At 37.2% G+C, this 21607-nt stretch overlaps 1 protein-coding gene across 2 annotated transcripts in view; it reads right to left on the minus strand.

Annotated features, from left to right (window-relative positions):
- Positions 1 to 21218, minus strand: part of IFT57 (intraflagellar transport 57) — a 58637-nt gene extending 37419 nt beyond the window's left edge. The window contains exons 1-5 of one of the 2 annotated variants that reach the window (XM_082394739.1): positions 20879 to 21218; positions 18177 to 18339; positions 17223 to 17341; positions 13340 to 13430; positions 6274 to 6342 (exon numbers count right to left, since the gene is read on the minus strand). In XM_082394739.1, the coding sequence (XP_082250865.1) occupies positions 6274 to 6342; positions 13340 to 13430; positions 17223 to 17341; positions 18177 to 18339; positions 20879 to 21084 (648 nt within the window). In that variant the 5' untranslated portion in view covers positions 21085 to 21218. The remainder of the gene's footprint in view (positions 1 to 6273; positions 6343 to 13339; positions 13431 to 17222; positions 17342 to 18176; positions 18340 to 20878) is intronic. The other variant, XM_082394738.1, reaches the window with a different exon arrangement.
- Positions 21219 to 21607: the final 389 nt, after the last annotated feature.

Consider the following 21607-nt stretch of genomic DNA (forward strand, 5'->3'; position numbering starts at 1 on the left):
ACTAACAATGTTAGGGGGGGATGGGTGGGGGTGGGTGTATTTAAAGATTGTACGTTTGCAGAGGAGGACTGAAAAAAAGCACACATTCTGGGTATGCATCTAATATACTGAATTACATAATAAATATAGGCTGTTAGTGTTGATTTAGGAAATACAACCTACCCGTTTATAAAAGGACGGCTTTCAAATGATTCCTGGAAAAAAAGTCATTGTATTACTTTTCATTTAATTCCCCTTAGTCATTTCTGTAGGGGAGACCCTACGTGACAGCAGATTGAGTCCAATGGGCCTTCCATAATAATTCATGTGACAGATTATGAAAATAAAGCCATGCTATCACCAGAGCTTCCTAATTTACATCAAAATGCAACCTCCTTGATAACTTATACGCTATGTAAGCTTCTTATTCAAAAATACTCATGGTGATCTAGAAATTTATTGGTATTGAGAGACTGGGGCTTTTTCTATTCTCCTACAGCACCTAAGAATGTTTGTAACTAATTCCAGTCTCTAGGAGAGGTAAAAAATTATACAAAATAAGAAATGCATCAAATGTATACTCTAGGCCAGCACCATGCTAGGTGTGGTGCCCAAGTTCTATTAATCTTAAAATAACCCTTGGTTGAATTGTGTCCCCATCTTACAGATAAGAAAGCTGAGTTACAGAGAGGATAAATCGGTATGGCCACATGGCTAGTGACGTGTGGTCAGGATTTTACCTAAGGCTGCTTTTCCACTGTAGCATTGACCTTGAAGGTATGGACTCAGAGCTAGAAGGGACCTTGAAAAGGCCTTGCTTCCTACTTCTTTCTAGGCTCACAATAAAACCACGAATGGAAATAAGGATCTTTCCTATTTCAAGTGTGCATTCAAAAGCTACACTAAAGATCAAGTAAAACTCTCTTTTACACTCAGCAAGAACTGCTGTTTGAGCCTCCTCTGAGCAGAGAGGAGTACAGCTTTCTTCTCTAACCTACATTTCCTATTCACCTCCAGATGTAAAACTGATGGGGTGGTACGGGCTAGCTACCAGAGAAATAAAAGCATTTACTCAGCAATGTGTTCCATCACACTCGAACATGTGGCGTTTTAATTGTTTCTTCTGTGGAACACCAACGATAGACTTCCCACAGTCAGAGCCCAGACAGGAGAACTCACACCCAAATGTTTCAGGAAAAGAGAAGAAAAAACATTTTCCTCGAGCGGGAATCAGAACCAGGGGCATCCTATGGGGCACATTATGTTGTAGAATGGTATTTTTTTCCTGTATTAAGAAAGGACATTTTGTTGAAGAGTAAACTGTAAATCATATGTAAAATGAGGAAAATGTAAAGTATTTAAGATATTAATCAAAGTAGATCCATCTTCTCCCCCTTTTGATCACAATATTGCAGCCTTGCCACAATGACATCCTAAACTAAAACTGAAATGATGATTTTTATTCTAAGCCCAGATTTTTACTTCCTTACAGCTTTTGCTTTTTAAGCTAAAAATTCTCTCATTCTTGGTACAATGAATTTTTTGCTAAGTAATTAGAAACCAATTGTGTTTAAACCTTTTGAGATAGTTGGTTTTATGCTGTATAACTCAGGATTTGGTTTCTAAAACCTCAAATTTAGCATCTCAAGGAAGAATGGTGTCTATGGCATGTTTGAAAAAAATGTTTTGAAATGAAGTGATGGGCATTTAAAAATAGAATTCAGAGAGCACACAGCTTCCCTCCCATCCTTTTTTTTTTCCACTGGGGGAGAAGAATGACACATCTGCATCATGCTGCCAGAACACTACTGCTGTGATTCTATTGAGCTTCAGAATGTAGGGGAGCTACAAAGACCACTCATAATTACAGCATAGTTACCATGAACATAAGGCACTTTCCAATCAGCATACTCAAGTTTGAAACAGGAATGACCCAGAACACCTGCCAAACACCTTGCCACCAGAGCCTTCCTTCCCTGCTCCCACCCCTCACACCTCTGAACATTATACCGTACCCCTAACCCTCACAGGCTCTGCCCAACTGTCAGGGCTTTAATTCCACACCAGTGTCCCTCCCACCACGGCCACTCTCAGGGACGCTTTCGCTCAATTTCAGATTTCAAGAACATTCAGAAATCAGAGGGACAGAGAGAGTATAGAACTTTGTGGGCTAGCCTTAAAAACTAATATCCATCCATACTTTTTTCTTTCTAAGAAAAAATTCAAAATTTAAATAACTAACCTGCAAATCAAACTCTGGAAAAATAAAGCAATCCCTCACTAATTGCAGGAGTTATTATCTTGCAAAGTACAGGCATACCTCAGAGATATTGCAGATTTGGTTCCAGACCACCTCAATAAAGTAAATACCACAATAAAGAAGCAAGTCACGTAATTTTTTTGGTTTCCCAGTGCATATAAAAGATATATTTACAATACACTGTAGTCTATTAAGTGTGCAATAGCATTATATCTAAAAACATAATGTATGTGCTTTAATTAAAAGTATTTTATCACTAAAAATGCTAACCATCATCTGAGCCCTTAGCAAGCTGTAGTAGTAACATTAAAGATCACTGATCACAAATTGCTGTAACAAATATAACAATAATGAAAAACATTTTGAAACATTTTGAAACATTTGAAAACAATTTGAAACATTTCAAGAATTATCAAAATGTGACACAGAGACACAGTGAGCAAATACTGTTGGAAAAATGGCACCAGTAGACTTGCTTGATGCAGGGTTGCCACAAACCTTCAATTTGTAAAAAATGCAGTATCTGCAACGCGCAATAAAGTGAAGCGCCACGAGATGAGGTATGCGTGTAGTATTGGTAAAACCACAATGGGGTAACAGAATTGGAGGAAGAAATCACAGTAAAAATGGCTTTAAAATATATTTTTTAAACCTCAAAGTAAATAACTATTCTGAAAAACACCTGCTTCCAAACAAACCAGTGCCATCACTATAAGCGTTCGTGATTGATAGGAAGCACCATTTTCTTAGAACAAAGGTTTCAGTGCTCATGAAATACTGCTGCTGCGTTATGGTCTGATTAGGCAGACATCTTAAAGTTTAGTCAATGGGCACACAGAATCTCTTTACAAATTCTTCAAACTAGCGGTTACAGGCTTCAATTATGCAGTGGGAGTCAGGAAGCTAGACTTCTAGGGTCTCCCTTCAAGGAAGGACTTGCGCTCGGTTGCGGGCAAGGTGGCCCTCAGCCGGCTTCGGGCTGTCAGCTCCCTCGGGCTCTGTCCCACCTGCAGAGCCACCTTACCTGGGGCCGCGTCCTTCCCAGGGCAGACCGCCTCCAGCGACCAGCCCAGCAGGCAACACTTCTTACCCCGGCCTTTCACCATGAACATCTTGCATCCCAAACTCTGTCTCAGTGTCCACTTCCAGAGAACACAATCTGCAACTTATGTCTCTTTCATTTACCTTTTCTCGTGCTCCATTTACCACAAATCTCAGGAAAATGCTTGTGTACACCCAGCTTCTTGAGTCATCATGATACTTAAAGGCACACTTTTCAGGGCCTAGACTTTGCTTTATTTAATGAAAGAAAGGAATATAAGTAGATTTCTCCCTGCATTATCCTACACAGTACATAGAAGAGGACCCAATTATTGCTGAGAAGTTCTTTTCTCTATGAAGATTAAACTATACTTTCTCATAAAACTATAAATATAAAATAGCATTCATTCACGTGTGTATTCATTCAACATTATTCAGTATTGAGCACTTTCTACACACCAGGCACAGGTGCAAAAGCAGTTAAAAAAGCTTCTGCTCTAGATGAGTTTGCATCCTACTGGTTGAGATAGACAATAAACAAATCAGATGAATACAATGCCGAAGTCTGTGAAGAACAATAAAGCAGGGGGAGGATTAGAGAATGACTGGAGAAGCATCTACTGTTTCAAAACCACAGGTAGAGGGGGACCGTTGTAATCTGCACATTGCTGGGCTGGCACATTCACGTATACATTTAGTACATCAATTTCCTAGATAGTATCCATCATTCTTGCTCTAGTGCAGAATTCATCACATCAACTTTAGTAAAATAATATTTCTTCTGTATTGGGAGCCCACATGCTGCATGAAACACAAAATCTTAAATCTGTGTTACTAACCTATAGCGCAATTCTGTCTTGGGGAAAGAGCAGCCTGAGCCATCGCAAGCTATAGTCAGATACAGCTGTCTCAGGCAGATGGCTTTAGTGGGCAACATCATAAACTTGCCAGATTTTTTAAAATATGAAAGGGTTTTCTGCCTCATTGGTACTTCATGGCTGACCATCCACAAACACCTGGTGTTCAGACTTCTTCCTCTTGTGAAAATGCAACCACACATAGTCTTAGTTCAAAAAGGTATATGTTATATAATCATTGTCCAAAGGATCTAATACCTAGATAATTATAAAGTCACAGGTAGAGGGAAAACCCATCCTTACACAGCTTAATTGAAATGAAAAATTGAAATCAGAACCAATAGGGACTTAGAGTAGTGGTAAAGGCAAGTTAAATCACTTTGCTCCTTCTCAATACTCAAACTACTTAGTCCAGAGGGAATCACAAGTGGCCTTTACCGGCCTCTATTTATACCATCAATATAAGAATGAAGAGTACAAATATCAGCTTCTTTCTAAGAATAACTGTGTATGCATCTCTACTTTTGTCTTTTTCTTCATACTTTAGAACTCTGTCATCACATCTTCAACACATACAGGAACACCAAGCACCACAGTGTCCTTGCTTAAGATAGGAATCTACCCCACTGAACTCTTGTTATAAGGTAAAGGAGAAAAAGCAATAGAATTGGGAGTTTGGAGAAACTGAGTTCAAATTAAGCCACTGTAATTTATTAGCTTTTTAAAAGATCAAACTGTCCCAAGGTGATAAATTTCAGTTTTTGTATCTGTAAAATGGAGATAACATCTTCTCAAATGCCTTACAAAGTCACTAAAAAACGTGTTTTAAAGTACTTTGAAAACTACAAAGTGATGTGCAAATGGATTGTTACAACTGGAGTTTATCTGTTTGGATTTAAATGTTAACACATTATTCTGAAATAATTTTCAATTGAGCAACAAAAAATACATTCTTTCATTTAAGAAGCATTTATTCAGAATCTTCTGTGTTATACTATGGAGAATATAAAAAATGATAGTTATCCCTGTTAGCAAGGAGCTTGTACAAGTCAGATTTGAGAGAAGGAATGTGGGGGGAAGCTGTGGTTTTGGTTTTTGCCAACACCTTTTAAGTACTTTCTATGTGCCAGACATCATTATAAATGCTTTAGATGTAGTAACTCTTTTAATCTTTAAAAACTCTACATAAAAGGTAATATTTTTATCCTCATTTTACAGATGAGGAAGATAAGGCACAAGAAGGTTGGAAACCTGCCAAAGGTCAGACAGCTAGTTAAGTACTGAAAGTCTCAAAGTCAACTCACACACTCAGTCAAGTCAGCCACAATGTTATGTTATATTACACCTCAAGTTGGGCAGAAAATGCACACATATCATTAATAATAGTTACTAATGCTGACTAACAATACTAAGGCAGTGAATAATAAGTGAAGAGATCAGCGTGGGGTGAGGTGGCCAAGGAAGTCTTCATGACATGAACCCTAGATCCAAACTTGTTGGTAGAATTGAGATAAGAATAATTAAATAAAGAACAAATAAGATTGTGTTTCATACATACATTTTTGAGCATGCAATAGGTATCACTTTATTGAAATATAACATACATATAGGAAAATAGAAAAATCCCAAACGTACTTTTGAAATATCTCATTGAGGGGGTTCTCTTTTATAGACTGGGTTTATTTCCTAATTAAAACAGAGCAAAAACTGACTTGAAGCAACATCTAACTACCTATCCATATACCAGTCTTAATATAAACCATTTTATTTCAAAGAATTACCATTTGAGTATTTCCTATAATCAAGACCATTCAATACTGCCCATTATAATGGAAAATGACTTGAATTATATACGTTTTTCCATAATAAAAAAATAACAAAAGGCAAATCAATTATTTCCAGTTTACGTGAGAAGCACTGAGTTGATATTCCATGGTATGGACAGAAGGCTTTCCCACTTGCCCCTCTGATTTTCATATTTGCTATAATTATAATATTGTATATATAGAAAAACAGTTCGAGAGCTACTTTTCAAATGACACACAATGGCCAAGAATGATTTCTACTTGTTTCAATTTCCAGCAGAATATGTGTACTGACTGCTTGTTGGTCCTGTGTGTATCCCATGTAACTTACCAAGCGATAGGTCTGGGCCTTCAAAACGCTGAGATCAATAAAGTTTTCTTCATTGTCTGTCTCCTCTTCCTTAGAAAAATAGAAGAGTTTAAAAGTTAATAATTATAAAAGTTGTAATTTAAAAAGGTATTTTCAGATTTCACATACTTAATATGCTAAGCTCTATAGAAAGACTAATGCAAGAAAGGGTATTTAAAAGCCTAGTAGTGTGCATAAAGTAGGGCATATTGTTATCTGTTTTTTGAGGTTTTGATGATGCCATTTAAAAATAGGACCTCTTTTAGAGTCACTGAAGAAAAGAAAAAAAGAGAGAACGATGCCACTGCTGTGAAACTGGGGATAAATAAACATAAAAACATAACAAGAAACAGTCCCAAGTGGCATATCTGAAATAAAGAGACACTGGAAGGAGTTAATGGAAATTTTGAGTAACATGACTAAAATGGACAAAAGTAAGAGGCTGACAGATATAGAATACTCTCACCTACTCCAGGGACCGATCACATTAATGTGTATTTTTGATATCTCATCTTTTATATGCTCAAGTTTAAAGATATTAAATATTAAATCTATATAAGGATGTAAAATATAAACATGTAAGATACTAACCTTGTAACTTAGATATTAACTATCTAAAAGAAAAGTTCAGGTAGATTCCAAGCTGGTCCTGATTCCTAGCCCAACTGATATGGGGAATGGGGTCAGAAGTGACCCTTTGAGAATCAAACCCCTCTCCAATATACAGTAAATATAGAGTCTGAGCAGGTTCTCTAAGCATATACAACAAAACAATAGCAAAGATCAATGAAACTAAAAGCTGGTTCTTTGAGAAGATAAACAAAATTGATAAACCTTTAGCCACACTCATCAAGAAAAAGAGGGAGAGGATTCAAATCAACAAAATCAGAAATGAAAAAGGAGAAGTAACAACAGAAATACAAAGGATCATAAGAGACTACTACAAGCAACTATACGCCAATAAAATGGACAACCCAGAAGAAACGGACAAATTCTTAGAAAGCTACAACCTTCCAAGACTGAACCAGGAAAAAATATGAACAGACCAATCACAAGTACTGAAATTGAAACTGTGATTAAAAATCTTCCAACAAACAAAAGTCCAGGACCAGATGGCTTCACAGGCGAATTCTATCAAACATTTAGGGAAGAGTTAACATCTACCTTTCTGAAACTCTTCCAAAAAATTACAGAGGGAAGAACACTCCCAAGCTCATTTGACAAGGCCACCATCACCCTAATACCAAAACCAGACAAAGATACCACAAAAAGAGAAAACTACAGGCCAATATCACTGATGAACATAGACACAAAAATCCCCAACAAAACACTAGCAAACCAAATCCAATAACACATTAAAAGGATCATACACCCTGATCAAGTGGGATTTATCCCAGGGATGCAAGGATTCTTCAACATATGCAAATCAATCAATGTGATACATCGCTTTAAGAAATTGAAGAATAAAAACCATATGATCATCTCAATAGATGCAGAAAAAGCTTTTGACAACGTTCAACCCCATTTATGATAAAAACTCTCCACAAAGTGGGCTTAAAGGGAACCTACCTCAACATAATAAAAGCCATATACAACAAACCCACAGCAAACATCATACTCAATGGTGAAAAGCTGAAAGCATTTCCTCTAAGATCAGGAACAAGACTAGGATGTCCACTCTTGCCACTATTATTCAACATAGTTTTGGAAGTCCTAGCCACAGCAATCAGAGAAGAAAAAGAAATAAAAGAAATCCAAATTGGAAAAGAAGAAGTAAAATTGTCACTGTTTGCAGATGACATGATACTATACATAGAAAATCCTAAAGATGCTACCAGAAAACTACTAGAGCTCATCAATGAATTGGGTAAAGCTGCAGGATACAAAATTAATACACAGGAATCTCTTGCATTCCTATACACTAATGACAAAAGATCAGAAAGGGAGATTAAGGAAACAAGCCCATTTACCACTGCATCAAAAAGAATAAAATACCTAGGAATAAACCTACCTAAGGAGGTAAAAGACCTGTACTCAGAAAACTATAAAACACCGATGAAAGAAATCAAAGATGATACAAACAGATGGAGAGATATACCATGTTCTTGGATTAGAAGAATCAGTGTTGTGAAAATGACTATACTACCCAAAGCAATCTACAGATTCAACCCAATCCCTTTCAAATTATCAAGGGCATTTTTCACAGTACTAGAACAAAAAAATTTTACACTTTGTATGGAAACACAAAAGACCCTGAAGAAAAAAAGCAATCTTAGAAAGAAAAACAGAGCTGGAGGAATCAGGCTCCCTGACTTCAGACAATACTACAAAGCTACAGTAATCAAGACAGTATGCTACTGGCACAAAAAACAGGAATATAGATCAATGGAACAGGATAGAAAGTCTAGAGATAAACCCACACACCTATGGCCACCTAATCTACGACAAAGGAGGCAAGAATATACAATGGAGAAAAGACAGTCTCTTCAATAAATGGTGCTGGGAAAACTGGACAGCTACATGTAAAAGAATGAAATTAGAACACTCCTTTACACCATACACAAAAATAAACTCAAAATAGATTAGAGACCTAAATGTAAGGCTGGATACTGTAAAACTCTTAGAGGAAAATATAGGCAGAACACTCTTTGACATAAATCACAGCAAGATCTTTTTTGAGCTACCTCCTAGAGTAAGAAAATAAAAACAAAAATAAACAAATGGGACCTAATGCAACTTACAAGCTTTTGCACAGCAAAGGAAACCATAAACAAAACGAAAAGACAACCATCAGAATAGGAGAAAATATTTGCAAATGAAGCAACTGACAAGGGATTAATCTCCAAAACATACAAACAGTGCATGCAGCTCAATATCTAAAAAACAAACAACCCAATCAAAAAATGGGCAGAAGACCTAAATAGACGTTTCTCCAAAGAAGACATACAGATGGCCAACAAACACATGAAAAGCTGCCCAACATCACTAATTACTAGAGAATTGAAAATCAAAACTACAGTGAGGTATCTATCGCCTCACACCGGTCAGAATGGACATCATCAAAAAATCTACAAACAATAAATGCTGGAGAGAGTGTGGAGAGAAGGGGACCCTCCTACACTGTTGGTTGGAATGTAAATAGGTACAGCCACTATGGAGAACAGTACGGTGGTTCCTTAAAAAGCTAAAAACTAGAGCTTCCGTGGGACCCAGCAATCCCACTCCTAGGCATATATCTGGAGAAAACCTTAATTCGAAAGGGTGCACACACCCCAATGTTCATTGCAGCATTATTTACAATAGCCAAGACATGGAAGCAACCTAAATGTCAGTCATCAGAGGAATGGATAAAGAAGATGTGGTACATATATACAATGGAACATTACTCAGCCATAAAAAGGAACAAAATTGGGTCATTTGTAGAGGCATGGATAGACCCAGAGAGTGTCAGACAGAGTGAAGTGAGTCAGAAAGAGAAAAACAAATATCGTATAATATCGCTTATATGTGGAATCTAGAAAAATGGTAGAGATGAACTTATTTGCAAAGCAGAAATAGAGTCACAGACGTAGAGAACAAACGTATGGTTACCAAGGGGGTTAGGAGGGGTGGGATGAATTGGGAGATTGGGACTGACATATATACACTGCTATGTATACAATGGATAACTAACGAGAACCTACTGTATAGCACAGGGCACTCTATTCAGTGCTCTGTGGTGACCTAAATGGGAAGGAAATCTAAAGAAGAGTGGATATATGTATATGTATGACTGATTCACTTTGTTGTACAGCAAGAAATTAACACAACATTGTAAAGCAACTATACTCCAGTAAAAATTAATAAAAGAAATTAAAAGAAGTATGTAAGACAGTGGTTCTCAAAATGTGGTTCTGAGACAGGCAACATCAGCATCAGCATCACCTGGGAGCCTGTGAAAATGTAAGGCTCCATCCCAGAGCTACTCAGAAAGTAGAAACTCTGGGAGTAGGGCCACTAAAACAAGATAGGAGAACTCTGCTAATCTTTGGGGAACTGGAAAGATCTTAGTAAAACATGAAACAATATAAATGCAGATTCCATACACTCAACTAACGTTCATATTTTTGGGGATGGGGGCAGGGGGGCATAGAGGTGTAGACAAAACTGATCTGTTTACATGTTAAATCTTAAGCATACATGCAGAGGCACACCTTTGAGAAACAGCTCAGTCTATCCTGTGTTTGCACTAATGATGGTCTACTTAACCAGAGCAAATGATTGAAATGCCAGTGACTCAGTGCCCATGGGAGAAGAGACAAGTTTATAATGTTTTTATAATAACCTAATCGGTACTATTTACATAGGTGATCAATAAATACTTGTTGAATTGTGGTGGCTTGAACACTCATAGGCAAAAAGCTTTAACAGTAGGTACCAGAAAAAGGATTTAAGTTACTAAATATTATTAAGAAAGCATTCGAAAGGAATTTGAATATAAACAGACTCAAAAATAGTTTTAAAATAAATTAAGAGGATTTTAATCTCAGTAATTTAGAAGGCACTCAACAATTTCCTGTCATTTCTTTGCCTAATATGTATCCTCTTAATTCTTTTATTGCCAATTACTAAGGATATGATTATATACCGTGAGAACATTCTGTGAGAATATTCTTTGAAAATATTCTGGGTCGTGATCCCCATCCTCCCTCCCTTCCTCTCTGCCTCTCTCTCTCCCTCCTTCCCTCTCTCTCTCTCTCTTTATTTCTTTCCAATGTGTCCTATCTTTATTTGGCCAGTCTAAAAGTGAAGGTTTCGAGTTTCTTGTTGATTATAGACTAACTTTACTCTGTCAGAAATGATCTTTACCATCCTTGAGCTACCCCACAAACTGGCAACAAAATGAAGTACTATCCCACCAGCCAAAGGCGTTTTGGCACTGATCCAGCTCTCCTTAGCAAGAGGAATGGGAGAGGTAAGGGAGGGTTCCTTAGGATAATATAATGACAATAAGGAAGAAAGGAAAGAAAAAAATTCAAGAGACATGACAGCCTCAGAGGCAACCCTCTGAGGAAGGCCTTCAGCTTGATCTTATGACAGTAGAAGGTCTCTACTTCACAGTTGGCAAGAAATGTGTGAAGAGGCTGCTTTCTAGTTTGTTTCTCTAATTTACACAAACAATAATGCTGCTTTGAACTTTAAATCATTCTCAGAAAAAAAAAAAAGCTATAATTTCTAAAAGTTACAAGCAATATGCTGACAGGTGATTTTTGGTCAAATATTTAATGAACACCTACTATGCACCAGGCACTGCATAATAAACTGGAGATACAAAAAATGTGCAAAATTGGTTTCTGCCCTCATAGAGTTTTCCTTCTGATTAGTAGGTTTTCTTCCGTTTTTCCCCCTGACTAGCAGTTTTGAGTTATAGGTCTTTGAAGCTAAATTTTGATGCACTAGGACCAGGTATCTGTAGATAAGTTATTAACTAATAACTAATAACCAGTAACTAAGAAGACAAGATGAGGAAGATACCCAAGTAAAATAAGTGAGATGAACAACTGGGACTATGTGAGGACTTAAAATTTTCTGAGCCTGAATGGAAAGTTCTATTACACAAAGTATAAAGTCTAAACTTAAAACGCCCAGAATGATCTGGACCTGGTCTATCTTCCCAGTTAATCTTAAGCCACCCTCCCCCTCACTTAGGAGATCCAGCCACTATGGTTTTCTCTCAGTTCCTTGGTCATGCTAAGCTCCTTCCTGCCTCAGAGTTTTTGGTACATCCAGCACCACCAGGTTCTTGCCCAGTGCCTGCTACATAACAGATGCTCAATAAACACATGAATGACTACATTTTTACCTTAACTTTAAAAATTTATCACATTAAGGAAGATATCTTTTAAATTGATTAGTTTTATAGTGGTCTTTTTCCTTCTATAAATAGCAGTCATCTTTCTAATACATATGGTTTAAAGTATTTCCACTGCTAATAAAATACATGTTAAAAACTTTGAAGATATAAAGATGCATAGAAGAGAAAATAATCATCCATAATCCCTCTACCCATATATAACTAATATTAATATATTAATATTATTTTTCTTTTTCTGCATATTTTATATAGTTGAGTTTATGCATATAGTATAAGCTGTCATCCTCACGTTACTGACATTTCTTTGTAAACAGTTTTTAATGGCTATATGATATTCTATTATCTGATACAGTCTAATTTATTTAATGGTTATTTTCATCATTCACTATAAAATAATGCAGTGATTAATATCTTTGCAGCATATAGTACCTTAGTAAATTACTTTAAGCTGAAATACAGAATATACTTTCTGTGGATTCAAAAAATCACCTGAAAAATTTAATTGGTTTATGACAGTAAAATACACTACAAAGTTTTTTTCCCTGCCATTTTAATTTCAAATCATATGTACACTTCCTAAAACACCAGGGTCAATCCATATCTGGTTCTGAGGAAAAGCTCTTTTTCTCCACCATTTTCCTAGTCTAGTCTGTTGTAGAGATGTGAACATATAATTTCACACTATGGATAGAATGTTAAGAATGCGGATAGGCCCAGAGGCTGCCAAACAATTTAAATAATGTTGGTACGTATAAGTATTTTTTAAGTTCCTGCAGGGTGGTAATCATCCTAATTTTAGAAGCATAAAGGAGTTCCTGAGAAATGAATGGTGTTCTTATGAAGCAGAATGTATTAATCCTAAATTCTATTGTTCTCTTCTAAATTCTTTATTATTTATGGCCTATTTAAGATCATGAATGGTTGTTAATAAAATGTTAACCCATATAACTAGTGGTCTACTACTTCCTGTCTACATTTGAAGAACCTCTGCTAAAATTCAGACCTCAATCATTACAGAACATGAGCATTAGCTTAACTAAAGGTCTAAACAACTGATACTTGGCACTCTATTCAAAAGCTTTTCTTCTCTAGAAACAATGAAATAAAATATATTCCAGAAAATGGAAGTCTAGGAGAATTAAGGGAAATGAATCCAACGGTGAAAATGAACAAAAAGTTCAGCAACACACATACCACAAATTCTTCATCCACTTTATTTAATGTTAATTCTGCATCATCTTCTGCAACAGTTTCTTCTTCTAATTCTTCCACTGGGTATGTTGGTCTAAAATAATAAAGCTTAACATGAGATAAGAGTAAAAACATACCAGCAGAGCAAAAAGGTATAATGTGAATATTAAGGATCCCCCCACTACACAAGTTCTGGTCCTTTTTCACCTGCCCCCTTTTCCAGAATCACTGTTAAGTGTTTCACGTATCCTTCCTGAAACCTTCTACGTAAAGAAGCAAAAACGTTTACCTCCAAATTTGAAGAATCAAGTACATAAATGGGATGATACCACGCATACTGTTAGCCAACCTACTTTCTTTACTTACTAATGTACGACACTTAAGTACATACACAGTTGACTCTTGAACAACATGGGTTTGAATTGTGTGGGTCTATTTACACAGATTTTTTTCAATAGTAAATACTACACTGCTACACGTTTTCTGGTAGATTGAATCTGCAGATGCGGAACTGCGGATTTGGAGCGACGGCTTATAAGGAAGGCCTACTACGAGTTATACACGGATTTTCCACAGCCTTAAGCTCTGCATTGTTCAAAGGTCAAGTGTACAACTTCCCCCCGCTGCCCCCAACACACCTGCACTGTATTCCACTGAACCATAAGTCATATGACTAACGATCTCTGGCTGAAAATTGACGTTGTTTCTAGTTTCTTTACTAGACAGTACTGAAAAGATCATCCTTATACATTTATCGTTTATGTATATCATTTAAAATAAATTTGTACAAGTATAAGGGCTGGGTCGACAACTTTGTACATTTTATTGTTTTGCTCGATATTGCTAAAACCAGCTTCCAAAATGTTATCCTTATTTACACTCCCAACAACAGGGACTCTGTTTCCATACATTTGCCAATATGGTAAACATCTGCCAATATGGTATACAAACTTTAATGTTTGCCAATCATCTAAGTGAAAAAACCTCACTCTTGTTTTAACTGCATTTGTTTCACATGAGAGCGGTTGAATACCTCTTCATGTTTCAATTGGTTATGTGTGTTTTTCAGTGAAATGCATATTTATGCCCTCTGTCCTTGTGTATGTATATTAAGAAAATTAATGCTTTGCCTAACTGTGTTAAGAATATTTTTCCTATTTATTTCTTATACTTTTAGCTATTCAGGACTGTTACAGTTCTTATTGCATAGACTTAGCAACATTTTCTTGCATGGGTCCTAGCTTTAACATCATATACATAAGGCTTTTGCATCACATGACACGTCCCACACCCCTTTGGTCTTTCAGCACTCCTATAGTTTCATTTTTCACATTTACATCTTTGATCAATCTGAAATTTATTTTTAAAATTTTTTAAATGTATTTATTTATTTATTTTTGGCTACATTGGGTCTTCGTTGTTGCGTGCGGGCTTTCTCTAGTTGTGGTGAGCGGGGGCTACTCTTTGTTGCAGTGCGCAGACTTCTCATTGCAGTGGCTTCTCTTGTTTCAGAGCATAGGCTCTAGGCGTGTGGGCTTCAGTAGTTGTGGCTTGCGGGCTGCAGAGCACAGGCTCAGTAGTTGTGGCACATGGGCTTAGTTGTTCCATGGCATGTGGGATCTTCCCAGACCAGGGCTCAAACCTGTGTCCCCTGCACTGGCAGGCAGATTCTTAACCACTGCGCCACCAGGGAAGTCCTGAAATTTATTTTGATAGAAGTAATAAGAAGGACTTCAGCTTTGTTCTTATTTCCAAAATCTAATCAGTGGTCCTAACACTAAGTATTGAACACTCATTTCTCCATCAAGATTAATGACACACATTTCCCATACTGAAAATACTCAAAAGTATTTGGGGACTTCCCTGGTGGTCCAGTGGTAAAGAATCCGCCTTCCAATGCAGGCGATGAGGGTTCGATCTCTGGTCAGGGAACTAAGATCCCAAATGCCGCGGGGCAACTAAGCCCGCGTGCCACAACTGCTGAGCTCGCGTGCCTCAACTAGAGCCCGTGGGCCGCAAACTACAGAGCTCACGCGCTCTGGACCCTGTGTGCCACAACTACAGAGCCCATGCGCCCTGGAACCTGTGTGCCACAACTAGTGAAGAGAAAAAACCCGGACACCACAACTAGAGAGAAGCCCGCATGCCACAAAGAAAGATCCTGCATGCCTCAATGAAGATCCCGTGTGCCCCAACTAAGACCCAATGAAGCAAAAATAAATAAAATTTAAAAAATAAATAAATCTTTACAGAAAAAGTATTTGCATTTAATCCTGGAAAGTTATTTTAAAAATCCATACCTCAGATAGGTTAACAAAATACAAAAATCGACATTTAATACTAAGGAAGTAAAGTACTACAAACCAAATCAATCTTCTTAAAGAATAATTTCCTTTTTTTTTTTTTTTTTTTTTAACTAATTAGAACTAGAAAATATCTTAAAGACAATGTTTTCCTAGGATTTCTACGTTTTCTAGGGTTTGTTTTAGCATATTTAGATATATAAAATAAGCATCTATAAACACGTAACTTCTACGTCACTTACATATCACATAGTTGATATATTCTCTAATCCCTATTTTCAATGTTTCCCCCTGCTTTCCCCCCATGTATATACGGTCCCTATAAATTATCCAAATCACAAATGCGTGGCCAAGAATAAGATATGCTAAGAAACAAAGGAAGTACCAAATTAAATAGTGGTTAAGATACCAATAATTTCTGGTGAATTTAGAATTAATTAGGCAATAGATTTAATAATTTTTAAAAAATGCCAAATGCAGGATATCTCATAACTTTTCATGGAATCTAATAAAGAAGTAATGTAGATTATGTACTCATTCTTCACACTGCACTAAGTAGTACTGTTTGGGTTGGAGCGTATGAAATTACCACTTTTTTTAGTTCAAAAATAGAAGAATATCGGTAATTTCATATGATTCAACCTGATGATAACCTAAGTCAAATAAGTTTTTAAAAGTGTTCATTAATAGAGAGTAGATAACTTTCCTGAGAGAATGTAACTGAATATACATTAAAATATACAAACAATATATACACCTTTCCAAGAAGTTAGTTCTAATCCAAAATCACTGCTTGCTCATGTTTTTACCTGAATAATGCCTTCCACAGTCTCTAACCTATCAATAATCCCAATCTCCAAAGGACCAAATTTATATATTTTCTAATTATAACCTATACAAATTGACAGTTTCTTAATATTTTATTCCCTTATCCATGTGGTCAACATTTATTGAGTATCTATGATACATCAAATGCTATGTTAATTGCCATAGAGTACATACAAAGATTTCATAATTTCTAGCAAGAAAGTCAGACCTGTAAACAAATGACTTTAATACCATGGTATAGATACAACCATAGAAATATAAACAAATCACAGGTCAGAGAAAGAAGCAATGAACAATGCCTAACAGAGTGTCAGGTGGCTTCTTCAGTATTATTCTTGCCCAGTCACTATAAACAAAGGAGAAAATCCCACTTAAAATACTATATTAATTTCCATTTTTTTCCTTAAATCTGTAGCTATCATTTACCCCCAAGTATATACTATCTTTGGCTGTATAAATAAATATATGCAAAGAAACTTTTAAAAAATTTCCTAAATTGACCAGGATATACAGTTACAGTTAAATCTTTAATAATTATATATCTAAACTGGGAAGGGGCACAATATCAGAATTGGTTTTGAAGATACCAGATATTCCAATTTTGTCTATACTAACTTTTCTAATTAAGTGTGGCATTTTCAGTTTAGAACAGTCAAGAAGAAATACTTCCTATCAGTTCAGTTAAATAGCTCTGAACCCTTAGAAGAAAAAGCTACGCACATAAAATTACTGTTGCCAGGTTGGGTAATTTTTACCTTTTCCAAGTGAAACCAATATATTTTAATGCTTCTTCGGCTAAACAGTCAAGAACATAGCATACATGCGCTCCATAACCCGATTTTAATTTTGAAGGAGGAAAATCTGCAGTTCTCCCCTGAAATACAAAAGATAAACTGGGTATAACTTGTTATTTATATTGCAAATGTCAAAATATTTTAAGCAAAGTACTGCTGAATAAATGTATCACTTCTCTATTCTTCAAATATGATTTAAAATAACTAATTACATTGCTTCTTAGAAATCCATCTCTTTAGTCTTTTTTTTTAATCCATTGGTACAGAAATACTAAAGGAAAATGAAGATGTTTTACTGTCAAAAGTATCAAATTAAAAGGCAATAACCTCATGACAGCAGAACAAATCATTGATCTTGTTAGGGTGAAAATTCAGTATAACCACTAGGTTGGTATCATATCATTAAACAACCATGCAAAGGATGAAGTGATTCACTTGTCAAAAATCAATAACATGTGTGCCAAAAATTCTTACTGCTTGTCCCCAGGAAAAGTCAGAAAAGTACAACTGCTATCATGGTCTATTAAATCAAAGTTCCCTTTCAAAATACAGTGTTTCAGCTTCCTAGTTTTTAGTCATTTTTTAGAAGGAGAACTAAGTATCCATAAATTTATCTCAGAGACATATCAAGATTAAGAAAAATATTATTACTTTGGGCTATAATGTGTGTACACTAAACATGTTTAGAAGTGGCATTAATGTTATAATATCAACCATTCTGAGACGATTTTACCTGAAAAATAAATCTAGATATAATTATATATATACATATATACACATATATATGCATGTGTGTATATATAGTTATTCAAAGAGAATTCTTCTAAAAGGCTAGCATTTACGTGGCTGTATTATCAATATTAAAAATGTCCTAACTTGAGAAAATGCAGAAAGAAGAGAGTTGTTTACACTTACGAATGATCGAAGTTCAGATAATATGTTAGAGATTGTTGCATTAGGGTCATCATATTCTTGAGGTTGCTCAAAGGGGCGTCCTGCTTTATTAATCAACCAAGCAGCAAGAGTGCAAAACATGTAGAACTGTTCCCCAGGATTGGTAGGCAGTGCAAAATAGTGTCTGTTTCAAAAGAAGGGGGTAGGGTAGAATATGAAATATTTCAAACAAGTCCATAGTAGCTAAAGGAGCTAAATCCAAAATTGCCAAAGGATTTTTTTTCCAAATGGCTTTAACAACAAAACACATTGATAATTCACTCTTTGAAGTTTCTAATAATCCACAACACTCACATTAAAGTTTTTAATCAACAGGATAAGGGCAATTACTACTGGACACAAAATATTAGATCAAAGACCTTACATCCAGAAAGTGCAGGTCATGTTAAAAAACCGAGCATGTAGAACTTTGGCCAAAATCATTTATGTGTCAGGAATAATTAATAAGAGAGTACTTCCAGAAAATGGTCATTTGGAATTAAGAGATGCTCAGAGTTTAAAAAAAGACCTTAATGATTATTCACTATGCATTTTTACATTTTTTACAATGTCACTGTTATCTTTGCTTACTGTTTCTAACCTATCCTCTAGGTTAAACAGTTGTTCTCATCTTGGCTGCATATTGAATCACTTGAGGAGCTTGTCAAACTATTGCTACCTTACTACACATTGCTTCTTCCCTCTCAGATTAAATCAGAACTTCTGGGAGTGAAGCCCCAGTATGCGCATGTTTCAAAAGTTTCCTAGGTGGTTCTAAGGTGCAGCCAGGAGTAAGAACCACTGCGTTTGTATCACATCCCCAGTCTAACAAACATTTGTTGGCTTTCGGTTAAATCCCCTACCCTACTAAAAATAGCCCTATGAGGGTCAACATGATTTGTGCCTAAACACATCAGGAATAAAACCTGCTAGCAACAGCATTTGTCAGTTTGATCAAAGATCTTATTTTGCTTTTATGTGTAGCTATCACTATTGTGTTTACATTTGGATTTATAGATATTATAACTATTTTTCATAAGAATCAGCAGTCTACTCCTTCCTGTTTCCAAAACTTTTTCCTGCAGGGTAAGTGTAAATGTTCTGAAAGATAACAGAAAGCTGGGAAGAAAAAAAGGCCATGAAGTCCTTCCAGGTAGGTATCAATATATGTTCACACACTACTAACGACTCATCTTTTCCGTATCAGCTGATAACAACTCCAAGACAGACGAATGGATACTGATAAATACTGTAGACCTAGGACAGTGGTTCTCAAACTTTAGCAGGCATCAGAATCACCTGGAAGGCTTGTTAAAACACAGACTTCTGGGCCCCACTCCTAGGATTTCTGACACACTAGACCGGGGAAAGGGCCTGCACGTCTAATAAGTTCCCAGGTGATACTGATTCTGCTGGTCTGTTGACTGCACTTTGAGAACCATTAAACTAGGATATTTCCATGCAAATCCATGACTCAAAGTACCCTGCTGAACTCCTGAGGAAATAGTATAGAGATTATATCAATAGAACCTTAAGGCCTTTCTTTTAGTTTGAAAAATATACTTGGAGAAAAAAAACACATTTTTATTAACATAGAAGTTGTTGGTTGTTTATATTATCCTATTCATTTAAGTAATAACTTCCAATCCTACAATTTCTATCATGAATCAAGCAACAATGATTCTTCCTCTAACTTTTCTCCTATTATGGACTGGCTTAGCAATATGGGCAGTTTACACGAAGCCTACATATTTTCTAATGTGAGTTATTGGAAGAGAGCAAGAAATGAGATCCAAACTGTCAAGGGAAATTATTTGAGACTAGCTGTAGCCTTTAAGAGAAAGTACTACAAAGTCTTGATCTAAAATAAACACAAAAAATTAAGTAAGTACTAATGTGAAGGAAAGCTACAAAACTTATTTATGAGGCTATCACTAAGCTACACTGACTGGAAGAGAAAGTTCTAGCTGTCCACTATCCTCAGTAACTAATGCCAGTGGCTTCAGGATATGATGGACTTATTCCCCGCCAGAACAGGGCAGTCCTTTGCGTTCTATGAGAGAGAGACAATTCCAATAATTGTCATTTCATTTGCCTTTTTCACTTCTCAGTTTCCGAGAATACTGTTACTGCAAAGGCAGAAGTCTTTTAAACCATAGCAAGTAGTGAACAAGTTTACTAACTGCATATAAAGTGCTCAGCAAGGTCTAGGTACCCACAGTTACAAGTTGTAGGGACAGGCTCTCAAAGAGGAAAACAAAAACTAGAGATAGATCTAAATTGCTAATGGCATTCATCTTTCGGGATGAGATTATGAGTGACTGCAGTACTATTTTTACACATTTCCTTGTGTTTTCTGAGTTTTCTATGAGGTTGTTTTATTACGTTTATAATCAGAAAAAAAAAATTGTGTTTTATGGAGCTGCGTGTGTGCTCTAGGCAAGCTGTCTTCCAATCCTATCTGTAGTTCCAAAACTTTACTCTCCCTACAAAAAGACGAAGTCTAAGCTCCGTGAGTAGTCCGGCCCTCCGTCGCCAAGTTTGGGGTGAAGTGCCCTTTCCTGCGTAGGAAGACGGAGGCAAGTGCTCGCTAACTCGCGCTTGGCGTTCCCCCGAAGGCCGGAGGAAGGCATCTCCCCAGAACCCAGCCGGTATCCAGGCGCTCGGGGGACGAGGGCACCCACCTGGACGGGGGCTTCAGGTTGTTTTTCCGGAGGAGATCCTCCTCATAGCGGAGCAACTTCAGCTTCTCCACCAGGTCCTCCATCACCACGAACATGTGGTAGGCCGCGCCGGGGCCCCGCTCCACTACCACCTCCCCTGCCCCTTCGCCGCGGGACCGAGACACCCCATCCTCCAAACCCGACGGCGTGACCACTGCCGCTGCCATCGCGGAACAGACAGAAAGAGCCCAGCGTCAGCTCCGGCCCACAGACCTCCGCGGCCTGCGCTGGCGCAGCCAGGACCTCCGCGGCCGGTTACCAGGCGACCGCCGGGCAACCCATCACCAGGGAAACTAGACTCCGCCTCCTTCCCGCCTAGTCTCTTCTAAATTCCCTCCAACCAGGGCGGGCTCCCTGGATGACGTCACGCGTGCCCCCCCGCCCCTTCCCCGCCTCTAGGGAGGCGGTGGCTGGGAGACAGCCCCGCCCGTGGGGGCGTGGCTTTCTCCTACTCACGTTAGGCCACGCCTCCTCCCGCTGCAATTTAAACACAGAGGAGGGTCCGCGGGCGTTTCCGCTGTGCTGTGTTGGTGGTCCTTAGCAGGCTTGGGCTGTTGGTTGCCAAGGGCCCCTGAGTCGGAGTGTGAGTCAGTTAGTAGCAGTTAAAAAGAGTAAAGGGAGACGTGCAGTATTGAAGACTACGCTAGCCTGATGGTATCTTTTTTACTTTTCTTTTCAAAACTGAAAGTT

The sequence above is a fragment of the Balaenoptera borealis genome (genome assembly GCF_965194805.1).
Source record: "Balaenoptera borealis genome assembly, chromosome: 5".
NCBI lineage: Eukaryota > Metazoa > Chordata > Mammalia > Artiodactyla > Balaenopteridae > Balaenoptera > Balaenoptera borealis.